Source organism: Cervus elaphus, chromosome X (assembly GCF_910594005.1).
Source record: "Cervus elaphus chromosome X, mCerEla1.1, whole genome shotgun sequence".
NCBI lineage: Eukaryota > Metazoa > Chordata > Mammalia > Artiodactyla > Cervidae > Cervus > Cervus elaphus.
Window position 1 is genome coordinate 28,008,149 of NC_057848.1, and position 17,201 is coordinate 28,025,349.

The window sequence follows — 17,201 nt, forward strand, 5'->3', positions numbered from 1 at the left end:
CTCCCTATGCCCTAGTACCTGGTCTCCATCACAAAGATGGAAGACTAGCCCCTAAGCAGATTGCTTCCCTATGCCAGAGTATGTATGACAGGGGCCGATTTCTCTCCATCAGAGCTGCCAGCCGGCCCAGATTACCACTGAGAACCCTGTGACCTGGGGCTCTGTCCCAGGACACATTGTGATGCTGAGGACTGGATGCTGAACCTGTCCCTGAGGCCAGATCCAGGTGTCCTAGTGCACGCCCACCTGGGCCTTGTAACAGGGTGATCCCCTTGCTGTATGCCCACCACACTGTGGTTCTGTGTGCTGCTCATCACAGTGCCTTCCTTGGCATTCCCACAAGGCAGCCTGAGAGCCATGATCCCACCTGGTCAAATAAGGGATGGCAGAAACCCGGTACTAATGGCCCTGCACCACTACTTGAAAGGATTTAGAGCCTGGGAGAAGAGTCAGCCCCACCCCCAGGAGCTTGAATCTCTGAGCACTCTGCATCAGGCCATGGGCTGACCCCTTGGGCGTGCAGTCACTGTTTGAGTCCTCAGAGGAGCCCTGGGGGGAGGTGGACACTGTTAGGACCCTTCTGCACCTGTTGAGGACAGTGGGCACAGGAGGGTTTAGAGACTTGTCCAAAGTGCCCCAGCTCCTCCTCAGAGGCACAAGGATTCCAGGCCAGGGTCACACATTGCATGGCCCAGTCCCTGGAAACATAGCCACAAGACTGGCTAGAGGCACATGGCTAGTAGTGACAATCCAGAAATGCAGTTGAGGGCTGTGAGGCACATTGTTAGTGGTGATAAGAGGGTGGTGGCCCCTGGTTTTCTGCTCCTGTCTTCTCTCAGGCAAGGCCCTGTTGTGGCCAGCCACATGCCTCCAGCCAGTCTTGCTGCTGCCTCTTCTGGGGCAGGTGTTGACGTGTCTCTCCAGCATCCCTCCCATCCTCAGAACCCTGTTGTGTGTCTCCTTGTGCTCTGTGCATATGGTCAGGATGGCTATCAGGCAGGGCGAGCTTGTTTCGCACAAGAATGCCCCATCCAAGTGTGAGGACAAGCAAAGGGGGCCAGGTCCTGCAGAAAATGGAAAATGGGAAGGAAAAGAGCAGCAGAGGGCTCAGGTGTAACTGAGACAGGCATTCAGTTCACCTACTTGAGCCCCTGTTCTGGACAGCATACCACATGTCAGCTGGGGGCCTGTAGATATGGGCTGTGATCCCCAATCCTGTCCTTGAGGGTCCTGTGCCCTCCCTGGCCTGCTATCTCAGGCTGAAGCTGCCCTCAGGCCACAGGATGTAGCGACCAGTGACTGGGCTCTGTGGGGGCCCAGGGTGAGGTGGTGCGGGTGTGCCCTGCATGGCAGGCAGGGAAGACCTGGGCCCCCACCTGTACCCCATTCATCTCAGGAGTCATGCTCCACAGCAGAGGCCAAGGAAGGGGCCAAGAAGGGGTCTGGCATAGTCTTAGAGTTGGAGGGGGCCTGGGACCAGTGGGGATGGGGTAAGGTGAGGCTCTGCAAGAAGGTGGCAGGGGTGGGGGTGGGAGCTCCCCCTGCTGGGCAGAGCTTGACTGAGGGGATGCTTCGGACCACTGCATCATGGGGCCTGTGGGGTCCTTCCCAAGGCAGGACTGGTCCTGGGGGGAGGCCTGGGGAAGGCTCCGTTGGCAGCAGGGCCTCGGGGTGAACAGGGTTGAAACACTGCCCACACATGCCTTCCAGACCCTGTGCCCCTGCCACACTGTGGGCGGCTGCCCTCATCTGCAGCACCCATGTGGTTTGAAACAAGCTGCTCCCGTCCCCCTCAGCTGTACTTGATGTTCCTAGAACTGTGCTTCTTTGACCCAGAGCCAAGCACATACCCTGTCCCTGGAGGCCCTCAGCATTGCTGGGCATGGTCTCCAGGGCATTTCCCCACCCCCGCCACCCAAGCTTCTCATGTGCATCTCTGATGGCTCAGGACAATTCTTCCATCTCCTAGATCTCCAAGGGGTGCATCTCTAAGCTGGGCACAGAGCTCAGGGGTGCAGGAGGGCAGGGCCTATCCCTAAGGTCACAGAGAAGAGAGCTAGGCCCAGGGGCGTCCTCCAGGCAGCCCCTGTCACTCCTTGGAAGGGCCCTCCACCCTTCCCCATATAGACCACATTCTTCTTTCTCCACTTCTTTCTCTCTACCATGTGGAACTCACCCCTTCCTCCAGGATCCTTGCTCTGCAAGCAGGTCCCAGTCCTGTCCCTTCACCCACACTCTGCCTTTGCTGTAGCCCTAGGCCCAGTGACTCCCACCCATGACACATGACCTGGGGCTGGGGTGGGGCAAGAGAAAGGAGACACCCCAGAGGGAAGGCAGAGGACTTGAACTGTATTTCCCAGCACAACCACTAAGTGAATAACTCAAAAATATAGTAAAAGAAATGAGAAGCTCAGGCGACCAGGTGCTTGGTGAGGGCACTGTCCCATGTGAGCAGTGTCTTAATCATCACTCCGGAAAGAGAAATTAAGGAAACAATTCCATTCACCATTGCAATGAAAAGAATAAAATACTTAGGAGTATATCTACCTAAAGAAACGAAAGATCTATATATAGAAAACTATAAAACACTGATGAAAGTAATCAAAGATGACAAAAATAGATGGAGAAATATATCATGTTCATGGATTGGAAGAATCAATATAGTGAAAATGAGTATATGACCCCAAAGCAATCTGTAGATTTAACACAATCCCTATTAAGCTACCAATGGTATTTTTCACAGAACTAGAACAAATAATTTCACAATTTGTATGGAAATACAAAAAATCCTTGAATAGCCAAAGCAATCTCGAGAAAGAAGAATGGAACAGAGGAATCAACCTGCCTGACTTCAGACTATACTACAAAGCTACAGTCATCAAGACAGTATGGTACTGGCAGAAATGTAGATCAGTGGAACAAAATAGAAAGCCCAGAGATAATTCCACGCACCTATGGACACCTTATCTTTGACAAAGGAGGAAAGAATATACAATGGAGAAAAGACAATCTCTTTAACAAGTGGTGCTGGGCAAATTTGGTCAACCACTTGTAAAGGAATTAAACTCGAACACTTTCTAACACCATACACCAAAATAAACTCAAAATGGATTTACGATCTAAATGTAAGGCCAGAACCTATAAAACTCCTAGAGGAAAACATAAGCTAAACACTCTCTGACATAAACCACAGCAGGATTGTCTATGACCCACCTCCCAAAGTAATGGAAATAAAAGCAAAAACAAACAAATGGGACCTAATTAAACTTAAAACTTTTGCACAACAAAGGAAACTATAAGCAAGATGAAAAGACAACCTTCAGAATGGGAGAAAATAATAGCAAATGAAGGAACTGACAAAGAATTAATCTCAAAAATATACAAGTGACTCCTGAAGCTCAATTCCAGAAATTCCAGTTCCAGCTCAATTCCAATCAAGAAATGGGTCAAAGAACTAAACAGACATTTCTCCAAATAAGACATACAGATGGATAACAAACACATGAAAAGATGCTCAACATCACTCATTATCAGAGAAATGCAAATCAAAACCACAATGAGGTACCATCTCACTCCAGTCAGAATGGCTGCTCTCCAAATGTCTACAAGCAATGAATGCTGGAGAGGGTGTGGAGAAAAGGGAACCCTCTTACATTGTTGGTTGGAATGCAAACTAGTACAGCCACTATGGAGAACAGTGTGGAGATTCCTTTAAAAACTGGAAATAAAACTCTCATATGACCCAGCAATCCCACTGCTGGGCATACACACCAAGGAAACCAGAATTGAAAGACACTCATTTACCCCAATGTTCATCGCAACACTGTTTACAATAGCTAGGACATGGAAGCAACCAAGATGTCCATCAGCAGATGAATGGATAAGAAAGCTGTGGTACATATACACAATGGAATATTACTCAGCTATTAAAAAGAATGCATTTGAATCAGTTCTAATGAGGTGGATGAAACTGGAGCCTATTATACAGAGTGAAGTAAGTCAGAAAGAAAAACACCAATATGCTATAGTAATACATATATATGGAATTTAGAAAGATGGTAACGATGACCCTATATGCGAGATAGCAAAAGAGACACAGATGTAAATAACAGACTTTTGGACTCTGTGGGAGAAGGTGAGGGTGGAATGATTTGAGAGAATAGCATTGAAACATGTATATTACTGTATGGAAATAGATCGCCAGTCCAGGTTTGATGCAGGAGACAGGGGGCTCAGGGCTGGTGCACCGGGATGACCCTGAGGGATGGGATGGGGAGGGAGATGAGAGGGGGGTTCAGGATGGGGGACACATGTACACCCATGGCTGATTCATGTCAATGTATGGCAAAAACCACTACAATATTGTAAAGTAATTAGCTTCCAATTAAAATAAATACACTGATTTACAAAAATACCAAACAAAAAAATGAGAAAGTTTAATATAATACAGTAGATATGATCTATTTAACACAAAAGAAGGCACAATGAAGGAACAGTGGAATAAAAAATGACATAAGACATAGAGAAGGGCTTCCCTTGTAGCTCAGCTGGTAAAGAATCCACCTGCCATGTGGGAGACCTGGGTTCAATCCCTTGGTTGGGAAGATCCCCTGGAGAAGAGAAAGGCTACCAACTCCAGTATTCTGGCCTGGAGAATTCCATAGACTGTATAGTCCATGGGGTCGCAAAGAGTTGGACGTGACTAAGCAACTTTCACTAAGACAGAAAAGAAAGGCAGATATAATCCTGTGTTATAAGGAATTACATTAAATGTTGCTGTTCAGTTGCTACGTCATGTCTGACTCAATGGATTAAAGATTAAAGTGGCTCAACATCATTTGTTTTTAGGAAGATAAAAATTAAAACCACAGTGAGATAGTCCTCCAGGACGTCCAGAATAAAAAAAGATGGACAATAAATGTGCCTTTGAGGATGCAATGAAGTTGGACCCCTCATACACTGCTGGTAGGAGCATAAAATGGTGCAGCCATTTTGGAAAACAGTCTGGTAGTTCTTCAAAAAGTTTAATATAGAATTTAATAGGACCCAGCAATTCCACTCTTGGGTACTTACACAAGGGTACTTACGAAAATGTATGTTGACACAAATATATGTGTTGACACACACATATATATGTCAACATATATATTAAGTATATATATATATGACATATATTGACATATATATGAAAATGTATGTTGACACAGAGACTTGCAGAAAGGCGTTCATAGCAACATTATGCATAAGAGATGAAAACTGAAAACAATCCAAATGTTCAGTAACTGATGAAGGGATAAATAAAATATAGTTTATTCACACAACAGAATTTTATTCAACCAGAAAGAATTAAAAAAGTACCAATACATGCTACAAAAAGGATGAACCTTGAAAACATTGTGAAAGATGCCAGGTGAAACATGCAGCATATTGTTTGATTCCATTAATGTGAAATATTCAGAATAAGTAAATCTACAGAACACGAAAGAGTAGTGATTGGCAGGGCCTGGCAGGAATTGTAGGGGAACTGCCTAATGCTGATGAGGTCTTGTTTGGGGGGAAGAGACTATCCTGTAGCTGGACAGAGGGGAGGCTACCCAACACTGGGAATGTGCTAAATGTTACTGAGGCGTCCACTTCAAAAGAGTGACATGCATGGAATGAGAATTCTATCTTGATTTAAAAACAGGTGATTTCTTTATGCTGGAGGCCCCCACAGCTCCTGAGTCAGCATGCAGTGGTGTACACAGAAGCAGATGTGAGCCACAGTGGTGGTCACCACTTCTCCCTACTCACCTTACACCTGTGCCAAAGAGCCCTTCCTTGTGTGCATCCTCTCGTCACATCTGTGCAGGGCTTGGGGGAACCACCCAGGGCCAGTATTCGAGGTCAGAGGGGAAAGGCCACATGCAGCACCCCCTGTCCCCTCCACTAACAAAGACAAGAGCACAGTGAGGTCACTCTGGACCACTTTCCCACCTAACCATTGCATGTTACCATATGATAAGAGCAGCTGGAGCAAACTCCCAGATGTCCCCTGTTGCCTGGGCTGGTTCAGCCCTCCTGCTTTTGCCCTCTACCACCCCACTCTGAGGACCACTGTGCAAATGTTCCGGGCAATTTGGTTGGCATGTTCCCAGATGGAAAGTTGCCCTAGGGTTAAGATGGCACTGGAGGAAGGGCAGGATTGTCCAGTCACTCCATTCTCTTACCAGACCCCTGCCCTGGTGGCCACGGGCTGGGACACGTGTGTATCCATTTGTGTTTCTGCGCCCTTGGGGTCTGATTGACAAGGAGTTGGCCCAGGGTTGGGTCCTGACTCCTCCCAAAGGAGTTGCTCGGGGATGAATGAAGAAGTAGCCTGGCCATGTGGGAAAGGGCCCCTGAGAGGGGTGGGAGGGGTGCATTTCTCTCCCTCCCCCTACCTTGGTTGTCTCTCTGCAAACCATGCCAGGCCAATCCATTGATTTAGAGGGACCAGAGGGTGATTGATGGCTGACAGGTAGAGTGGCCCAAGTGGATTCCAGGAGGTCCTGGAAGGGGCATGCCAGGGAGCAGGTGGGGAAACAACTGAGCCACACACACTGGGAGTACTACACTTTCCTTGTTTACAAGCAAGGGGCTCCATGCTCAGTGCATTCCTTCTAAGAGATGGGAGGCTGTTTGTTGCTGGCCTGTTTACTCACAGCTTGGGTTAGCTGCTCTGTTTGGCAGGGCCGGCACCAGTGCTACCATCTGGGCACACAGAGAGAAAGGGTCAGTGCTGGAGGAGAGGCATCCTGATATAGGTGGTTGTGGGAGAGACACAACTGCCCTTGTTGAGCACTAAGGATGGGGCACCTCCTTAGGACTCTGTAGGCATTTGTGTCCTATGTTTGAGTAGCACAGAGTACCTGGGCCTGAGGGTGCTTGCCATGGGGTGTGTGTGTAGGCCCGAGGAAGATCAACTTTGATGACATGGGACTCAGTCTGGGGAGAATCCACAGGGACTCTCTGGACAAGAAGTGTTTGAGCTTGGTCTTAAAGGCCCAGCCAGGGTTAAAGGGTGGGACACTAGGGGAGAAAGTGTTGCCAGTCTGTCAGAGAGGAAATCCATGTGGGCCATGATGTATGTGTGCTGGGAGTTCCTGGCACACCAAAAGAGGCTGGAGTGGCAAACAGGGAATGGCAATGAAGTCTTACTTAATTGGCAGACAGCTCTTTTGATATCTGCTATGGAGGTACATTCCATGAAAAATGCATAAGGTGATCTGCATTAAGAGGGAGGCCGCTGACCGCATTTTTTGCAAAGGGAACTGCTGAGATTACATGTCAAGGCTGGCAACAAAGCAATTTGGAAGACCCCAGCAGTTGACACTCTCCATGAAGCCTTGGAAGCTAGGCCAGCTCTGGACAGCTGTGTATAATAAATGGGCACTATTTTAAGCTTCTAAATGTGTATCTGTGGGGTGAAAGTGAAAGTCACTCAGCTGTGTCTGACTCTTTGTGACCCCATGGAGCATACAGTTCATGGAATTCTCCAGGCCAGAATACTGGAGTGGGTAGCTGTTCCCTTCTCCAGGGGATCTTCCAACACAGGAATCAAACCCAGGTTTCCTCCATTGTAGGCGGATTCTTTACCAGCTGAGCCACAATGGAAGTTCTATGTACCTATAGGGTACATGAAGCTGGATTAGGCAAGTGCAGCTCTTGCCCATGGGTGTGGTTTCCTTGTCAGTGAGGCCACATGCAGTGGTGGATGCTGGGCTCAGTGGTCCTCAGTCTTTGGGCTCCCTTTGGTCAACTTCCAACAGTTTTCCTGGCTCAACTCACCACAACAATTTGGCAGTGTTTTTGCCCTCGTTTGTACTTCTTTACAAGATCTCCTTCCTTAAATTCACTGACCAAACTAATTTCATTCCTAGCAACGCTTTTCGTCACTGTAAGATGCATCTTTAAATGGCCTCGAGGTCCCAAGTTTAGAAGGTTTCAGAATTTCAGAAGACTCCACTTTTCTTCTTTCTTTTCCTCTGTATCCCTCCTCCTATCCAAGAGTTTTGGCACAACTGTATTGGAACTGGTTTTAAAACTTGTAGGTCCAGATCATTCTCCCCACCTGCATCATATAAGCAGGACTGGACTGACTTAAAAGAATGTGAACTGGCTCCCCCAGCCCAGCGGGCACTCCTGGCCCCTGTGAGGTCCAGCAGGAAACTTAAGAGCAGAAGACCCAGTTTCTTAAGTCCCATTTCCAAGCACATAGTGACAAAGAGCAATGATGCAATAAAGGAAGTTAAGGTTTTGGCCTGATAACCTCCTCAGCTCTTTCTTATCATAGACTGAAATATGGAATTAGCTTCTTTGATTTGAGCTCGATGATTTTAAGTCATACTTCTTTTCTGTATAATTTCTCTAACCTGTGCCATTGTCTATTGTGCTAGGTTGAATTGAGTTCCCCCTGAAGGATATGTTGGTATCGTCCCTGGTGGCTCAGTGGTACAGAACAAGCTTGCCAATACAGGAGATCTGGGTTTGACCCCTGGGTGAGGAAGATCCCCTGGAGGAGGCAATGGCAACCCACTCCAGTATTCTTGGCTGGGAAATCCCATAGACAGAGGAGCCTGGTGGGCTACTGTCCATGGGGTTGCAAAGAGTTGGACATGTCTGAGGGGCTGACACACACACACACACACACACACACATTTCATTTATTAACATATACCTTTCCCACATAAAAACAAAAAAAGAAAAATTCAAACGATAAAGCATAGAGACTTAGTGCAAACATCTGATGTTTTGCATGGATTACAAAACTCTTCTGTGCTTGCCTGCCTAAATTTGAATTCTGTGGTACCTGTCCTATCATTAAGAGGAAAAAAACATAAAACATAAAACCACTGTTAAAAGAGTGAAGACTGCCACCCCAATAACCTAAGATACATTGAGAAATTTTTTACTTCATTCCATTGTGGAGCATCACATTAAATCAGTCTTTAAACTTTTTGTTCTCAGGACCCCTTTTCATTCTTAAAATTTATTGAGAATCTCAAAGAGCTCTTGTTTATGTGGGTTATACATATCAATATTTACTGTATTAAAATTGAAAATGAGAAAATAAAAATATTATTTATTCATTTAAAGATGACAGTGATAAAACCATTGCATGTTAACATGAATAACATATTTTATGAAAAAAATCTATACAAAACAAATGAAAGTTATTGGAAAGAACAGCATTGTTTTACATTTTTGTAACCCTCTTTGATGTATGGCTTAGTGTGAGAGAGCTGGGAAATCATGTCTGTTTCTGACTTTAGTCTGCCACAATATCACACTTCAGTTGCTTCTGGAAAATTCCACCTTACCCTTGGGAAAAAGTGCAAAAAGCAAAATCATCTTAGCAGCATTATGAAAAGAGATTTGATCCTGTAGATTCCAGCTGAAAGTGTCTCAAGGACTCCCAGGATTCCCTGGACTTTGCTTTGAGAAGTGCAGTGTTACTTCATACTTCTTGGGTCCTGAAAACGTATTTATTAATTATCCTGAAACTGGTCATTGTTATAATTAATCAACTTTATATTTGTGGATGCAGTCATTCTGCCTGTCCTATCTGATGTGTTACGGGGTAGAAAGAAATCTGGAGCAGCACTGGGGAGTCAAAGGAATGGCAAAAGATCAGAATGAAACAGTGGTTAGGCCAGGGCTATGGAGGGACCTGAAAGTTAGCAGTGTGGAGGCATGGGTTTGTGAACAAGCATTTCTATAAACTTCTACTTGCAGCTGGGCATAAAAAGATAAACAGGACAAGGCCATTCCCATGGAAAATTAAGAACTCAGCATGGGGGACAGATAAAGACAAATGTAAGTATAACACACAAAACCATGAGGTCATTGTTACAAGGAGTAGCAACAGAATGTGGGAGTGCATTGTTGCAGATAGAGAACAGATCAGAGAAAGCAGTCTCCTATGGGTGGACCTGGAGAATTTTTCAAAGGTGACCGTGGAAGGAAACATTCTAGATGGGGTGAAGGGAGTGTCTGAAAGCATGGAAGCAGGACTAGATCTCCAGTATTGAGAGCACTGCTGCTCCAGTGCTGAGGGTGGGCTGTGAGAGGTGGTAGAGGTCTAGGAACCAAAACATCAGCATCCTCTGGAAAGTTTCAGAAATGCAAATCCTCAGGCCCCACTCTACTAGATACTGTTGAAGAAGTTGGATGGTCGAGAAACCAAGCACCACACTTAGAGAGTTGGAGAACTCAGGTTTATTACACCGGTGGATCCAGAGGAGTTAACACTTCCAGCTCTGAGCACTGAACAAAAGGGTTACAAAGGTTTTATAGACAGTCCATGACATCAGATTATAGTGGCAGTGTTGACTGTTAATAGGCTAGTTTAAACTAGGGGTTTCATGCAAGTGTTGTTAGGACACGGTGGGGGAGGGGAGTGCCTGACCTTTACACAAACAAACATGGTTAAGCAGGCAGCTCCTGGCATTGTTTTAAGTTTCCATTTTCCCAGTCGTAACTTATGTGACTTTGCAAGGAGAAAGCTGAGTTGCAAGAAGCAAGCTGAGTTACAGAAGCAGAAGGAGTATTTAGTTATTTCTAGCTGGGTGTAAGTTTTAAATTTTCCTCTTCAATACTTCTGGAGTGGAGCCCAGAACTCTGAACTTTAACAAGCTCTCCAAGTGATTCTGACAGGAAAGAAACTTCTAGAAACACAGTAGCCCAGCATTGGTTTAAGTGTACAGGGTTTGATGTGACTGGATTCTAAGCCCAGTCGCACCACTTATCAGCTTTGTCACCCCCAGCAATACTCTTCACCTTTTGGAATCCCATTTCCTGCAACTCTGAGGTGGCCACAGTAAAGACATCTCCCTGATAGCTGTGCAAGCAGGCTTGGATAGGACAGTGTGTCTGTCCCATTCAGGTGGGGTCTCACATAGCCCTCAGCTGAGGGGAAGGGGCACCCTCTCTTGCCCACCCTTCTCCATGTGACTGCCCTCAATATGGACCTGGGCTCACTCAAACATGTTCTCTTGCTCAGTTGACTTGTTTTGGTGATTACCTGTTTCACCCCAATAAACACCATTCCCTTCCCTTTTTGGTTCCTCATCAGTAGAATGGAGATCATGAGAAGTGCTCTTGGGCTAGAGCTAGGACGTGAGATTACAGGGAAACAATCTCTCCCATACCCTGGTGGGCATGCTTCTCTCGCTCCTTTTCCTCACTGCTGTGATTGTCCTTCCACGTGTGCCCAACATCACCTCCTAGAGGGAGCACTCCTGCAGCATTCTTGTAGGAAGAAGCCTTACGGTTTTCTCAGAAGAGCTATGGAAAGCCCTGCTCTGCTTCCACCCCATCTCGGTCTTGCCTCAGTCTCGGATTGCCTGGGCTCGCCTCATTTTGTGCATGGGGGTGGGGCCAGGAGCTGGGAGGCCTGGGGGCATGATGGGAAGGGGTGTCAGTCACCACTCGGGCAGAAAGGCTAGTCTGGAGGCTCTGAGCAGTGTGACCCTAGAAGTTGGAGGCTCAGTGAGCTAGGTGCACCTTGGAGTCTACACACTGACTGATCCTGGGGCTGATCCCAGATGAAACAGGGCTGCCGGCACCTCCAGCATCCAGATCTTTAGGTGGCATATGAAAATGTACGTGCCAGTGTTTCATCCCAGATCCCCAAATCAGACTCGCAAGGGTGGGACCCTGGAAGCTGCATTTGAATCTCAGTGGCAGAGTGATACTGAGGAATACGTTTGAAACTCTGGCAGGTCAATGGTGGCAGCAATCTCCAGTGAACCTGCCATATCAAGGTCATGGAGGGGCATGTGCAAGGTTAAGGTCTTGAAAGATGGCTTTTGAAATCTCCAGGTAGCTTTGGAATTGATGACAACTCCAAGCTTCCACATATAATTTTACAGCACGATTTTAGTGTTTCATCATATTCAAATTCCTTGGACTTAGAAATTCCCAGGTGGCTCAGACAGTAAAGAATCTGTGTGCAATTTGGGAGACCTGGGTTCCATCCCTAGGTTGGGAAGATCCCCTGGAGGAGGGCATGGCAACCTACTCCAGTATTCTTGCCTGGAGAATCCCGATGGACAGAGGAGTCTGGTGTGCTTGAGTCCATGGGGTCACAAACAGTAGGACACAACTGGGCGACTAAGCATACACAAGTGACATGGTCAGTAGCAGATAACCACAAGCCATTGGTAACCAGGTGTGCAGGACCCCGGCTGTGGATTGTGTGTGGTTTAGCACTGAATTGAATGACCTGGGCTGAGAAAGAATAAGTAAATATGTATTTGTTTGTGCTAAGGAGAAACACAGGTGAAAGTCATTGGATAATAGACTCTTTGCTACTAACGGATAAGGGCACATGCAGGTGATGTGGGCCAGGAGGCTGCACTCCTAGAGGAGGAGGAGTATTATTTAGACATTCCAACTATGGACTATCTGAAATGTGATGAAGCAGAAGTTTGAGGTGAAAGACACAGTGGTTTTATTGTGAATCAAAACAGCTCACCTTTGCAAATTAAAAAAAAAATCACATGGCCATGTAAGTTTATCCCCATAACCTGGGGCTAAAATTTTTTCCTGACTCATTGGAAAAGACCCTGATGCTGGGAAAGATTGAAGGCAGGAGGAGAAGGGGATGACAGAGGATGACATGGTTGTATGGCATCACTGACTCGATGGACATGAGTTTGAGCAAGCTCTGGGAGTTGGTGATAGATAGGGAAGCCTGGCAAACTGCAGTCTATGGGGTTGCAAAGAGTCGGATATGACTGAGCGACTGAACTGAACTGAGTTGAACCTGGGACAGTGACAGTTGATTCTTTCTAAGAACAAAACCACACTCAGGTTCATGTTCAATCTTTAATGTTTATTTTCTCATTGGGTTTTACAAAATAAACTGGCTTTTGTAATACTTTTCTTCCTCTCCCCCCCCAAAAAAATAGTAATAATGAAATCTTGTTTCGAGTTAGGATAACAGTCCATGGGCTTTAGAATTTACCTGTTAAACTACCTTTCACTGTATTCTGACAGCAACCATGTTTAGCTGAATGGAGAATTTTCTGTGACCCACTTCCCAGACCCTCCTGGTCCACCTACTGTTCAGGCAGCCTGGGATGACTTACTCGTCTGCACTTACACTGCTGGAGACCTGTCGGAGCTAATTGATGAATAAGTTAAAGGATCAAGCTTGCTTGGTTTGGGACAAATGACTGCCTTTTTTGGGAGGACATGGGTCGATGAGGGCAAAGCACCTGCTTTGCTACAATCTATGCCAACTGGATGGGTTCTGAGCAGTCAGCCTGGACTCCAGGTCTAGACAAGCCGACCTGAGTCTACGATGGCTGTAGTCATCTTCCACAAGGGGACAGAGAATGGCATGTAGGGGATCCAGTCACTGTCATTTAGGAAGACAGCCAGGAGTCTGTTCATTTGGGAAAACTATTCAGTCATTGAAGAAGAGCTCCTCCCACAAATGGAATCTCAGGGAAGCCAAGGGTGAACATTCTTGCAGGGGTTGACAAAACTTACTGCACGTCGAGGTTTCATTCAACCTCACAGTGATCACATGCAGATCAGCTGTTAACTTTGTTTGGATTTCAGACTGCTTTTCTAAGAACTATTGGAAGGTAGTGCTAGTATACAGGGAACATCTCTGTCACTGGCTTCATCTCTCAGGGCTTTTTTCCCAAATGGATAAGCATGGCAGGGAAAAGTCAGGGCTTATCTTAAGGAGGAATCCGATCAATTGTGGATACCGATGTGCCACAGGAGGAATGGGAAACCCATGTGGCTTTTCTGTAAGAAACATGCCTTAGATCTTAAACATGATTGCTGCTTTGTATCTGATACAGGGGTTTTTCATGTAATAAAAGAATGCATGTCTACCTTTAAAATATGATGTAGAGTCAAAAGCCATGTTGAAAAAATATCTGGAAAACTAGACATCTGGGCAAGTAGAGGGAAGTACAGACGTTTAAAATATTTTAAAAAGTTAGTGGTGTGAGGGTTTTGGGAAGAAGAAACTGACGATGACCATGCCACTCGCAGGTGCTGGAGATGGATCCAGAGTGAATTCAAGTGTGTTCCTGAGGCCTTGGATTTCCAGAAGGTGTTTACATGCCATGTGGAGTGGGAGGATCATGCAGTTCACACAGACGGGGATTGTTGTTAATGGAGTGGCTGAGAAGTCTGCCTGATGCCCTGTTGGGCACAGGGGGAGAGTTTAGCCTTGTACTTCTTGGTTGATCTCTTTGTTACTTTCTTCAAGATTTTCTTATCAAACAGTTCTTTTTCTCGGTAATGCACAGGTGGCCCTTGCAGGTACTTTGCTTCTGCCTCCTTGTAGTCCAATCCATCCACTGTAGCAATTGAACAAATGATTGCTTCTGGCAGAAGAACTTCCAGAAGGAAGCTCACTGGGTCATCTCTCGTCAGAGCCAGCGCTTTCTTGTCTATGTGTCTGTAGATTTCTCGTAAATGGCTTACCACCACATCCAGCTGATCGTCATCCTCCAGGTATGTTTCAACGCAGATCACATACCTCTCTGAATTCAGAAATGATTCCAGCCACTTGGATTCTTTCCTGCCTTTGACGATGTCCAGAAGATGAGAGTCGGCCCCCTTTCTTTTCACGATGAAGTCCACCAGCTTCTGGTTGGCTCGGTCCTGAGCAGCCCTCATCCGGTCAGGGAGGATTCTCTTGCAGTGCCTCTTTGCAGCCACAGAGGTCTCCTCCTCAGAATCTTCCAGGTCAGAATAATTCAACTTGGGGAAATCCATCTGCAGATCCCCTTCTTGGGTGGCTTTCCTCATGGGGTAACTGATGTCAGCAGCATAATAGTCCAGGAAAGAGCCCACAAAATACCCACAAACAAGCCTTTCTCTGTAGCTGGAAATCAGTGAGAAACACCAGCTGACACTTTCCCCGTATACTTTGCTGGCTCTCTTCATTAGCTTTTCTTTGCCATTACAATCCAGATGCTTCAACCTTCGAAGAGGAACTTGAATGCCACTCCTCTCACAGTTCATGTTGGCCTCAATCAAAAGCACCCTTGCAGTCTGCTGGGTTGGGCTGACACTCTTAACCACGGCTGGCCAAAATGGGTGATTCTGAAACTTAAACCAGACCAGCATTCCTCTCTCAATGGGACATGGCTCCCCTGGGAACACCATGCTTGTCAGCTGTCCCGCTTCCTTGCCCCCGCCCTTCTTGATGGCACTGGTGGGCTTAATAGCCTTTGAGCCAGCTGAGGGTTGAGATTCTTGGCACTCTTCCTCACACCCTGGGGCCTGCAGTTTCCTTTTTCTGTTTACTAGGTGGAGTGAATAACACAGGCTCAGGTTAGGGGCACTGGAGGATGCTGCTGAGCCTTCCGAGCCGGAGTTGCAGGTGCCCTCTCCAGGGTCAACATTCCCCGAGGAGGTAGCATGTTCAGGATACACAGCCAGGGACTTTTGGCAGGTGTTGTGTGCCCCCTCTTCCAGAGCCTTGGGCACAGTGGGGATGAAACCCAGTGTAAGTGATGGAAGCACGCATCCACCTCTAACATCTACACCCACCTCCTTCACTGTACAGGGCAAGGACATAACTTTTGAGGCGTCCCCCTTTTCCTTGCCCTCTTTCTCATGGTCATCTTCTGAAAGTGATGGGAAGTTTGGATGCACCCTGGGGCTCTGAGATGACTCTGTTTGCATGTTGCTTGGGATCAGGGCAACGAGTGTGCACACCTGTGACTTGTCACCATATGGGGCATTCTCCCTCTCTGAAGGTACCACGGGTGATTTGGAGCTTTTCCTTTTCCTCACAGTCCTCCATAGGCCCTGATTGGGCTCCTGACGACTTCTATGATGTTGCTTTTGCAGTCTCCTTGGAGACTGCGTCTTGGACTCTGGATCACCCACGACTCTTGCTGGAGTGTAATTTCCATTCTTACTCAGAAGGTCCCAGGCCATTGTAATAGCGCATATGTAGGTCATTTCCTCTTCTTCTGGGGTACTGGGCTCCGGCTGGGCTGCTAGTGAGGTGGCGATGGATTCAATCATGGACAGTTTTAGGGTCTTTATCTTTGTTCTTTTCACTCTGATTTTTTCATCTACTGAGAGTATTTGAACTTCCAGAGAAAGGACCCTTTTTCTCTTCTGTTGTGCTGAGGCTCTGGGTCTGGACAAGACCTTGGCGGGCCAAAAGCGGCCTTTCCAAACACATAGGACATACTTGGCATCCATCATGATTCAACTAGGGCACCAAGGATTAGTTAGCTGAGGCTGAGGAGTCTGGCCGTCATACCACAGCTACGGCAGGTCTCCCTTAAACGGTGTGCTTGCCCACACCCTTTGCCTAGGTCTACAAAGAGTTTACAGCTTGTGCAGCCTGTGCTTTCCTGCCCCAATCTTCGAAAGATGCCTGAGGTTGTGTTTTCAATGGCCTATAATGGAGAATACTGGAATATGGAAAAGAAGAAAAGAGTCAGGACAGGTTGGGGGGAGGGGGATAAGCCTTTTGTGAAAGTGGAAGGCTTGGCCAAAGAGCATTAATGAGAGAGAAAGCAAGGAAGTATTAAGGCTGTTTATCCATGCACCTAGAGGTTAGAGACATGGCAGTTACATGGGGAGAAAATACCAAATGTACTGGAGGAGTTTTATAAGTCCTCCAAACACAACACCTTGCCTTATTTGTTACTGTGTGTGTGTTAGTCGCTCAGTCCCATCCGACTATTTGTGACCCCAAAAACTGTAGCCCACCAGGCTCTTCAATCCATGGAATTCTCCAGGCAAGAATACTGGAGTGGGTTGCCATTCCCATCTTCAGGGGATCTTCCTGACCCAGGGATAAAACCCTTATCTTCTGCACTGCAGGCAGATTCTTTGCCATCTGAGCTACCAGGAAAGCCCTATTTGTTACTACTGTGCATGAAAGGGCAATTGTGTGGGGAGGCGGGCATATCATGACTGGGACCTTGTTTGTGTCACTGGACATCCTGTAACTTGTGTACCCCTTGGGGCCAATTCCAGGAGAATGTTTCACTTTTTCTTTCCTAGGGAGCCAGTGCCCCACTGCCTGTGCACCCAGGGGAGCCAGAGGTGATCATCAGCATACAGATATATTGGGTGTCAGCACATTGCTATTTTAAATAGCATGAGCTTGGAATCCAGAGGTGCATAGAGAACTGATTCCAGATGAAATGCTTAGGAAAAGGGGGAGGGCTTAC

The 17,201-nt window shown here is 46.7% G+C and overlaps 1 protein-coding gene across 1 annotated transcript; it reads right to left on the minus strand.

Annotated features, from left to right (window-relative positions):
- Positions 1 to 14,160: 14,160 nt before the first annotated feature.
- On the minus strand, positions 14,161 to 15,165 carry LOC122689424 (PWWP domain-containing DNA repair factor 3B-like). Its single transcript, XM_043895834.1, has one exon. The coding sequence runs from the start codon at positions 15,163 to 15,165 to the stop codon at positions 14,161 to 14,163; it is 1,005 nt and encodes a 334-aa protein (XP_043751769.1).
- Positions 15,166 to 17,201: the final 2,036 nt, after the last annotated feature.

Coding starts and splice junctions, on each gene's coding strand:
- LOC122689424 (XM_043895834.1), bottom strand. CDS start 15,165: ATGGTGTTCCCAGGGGAGCCATGTCCCATTGAGAGAGGAATGCTGGTC.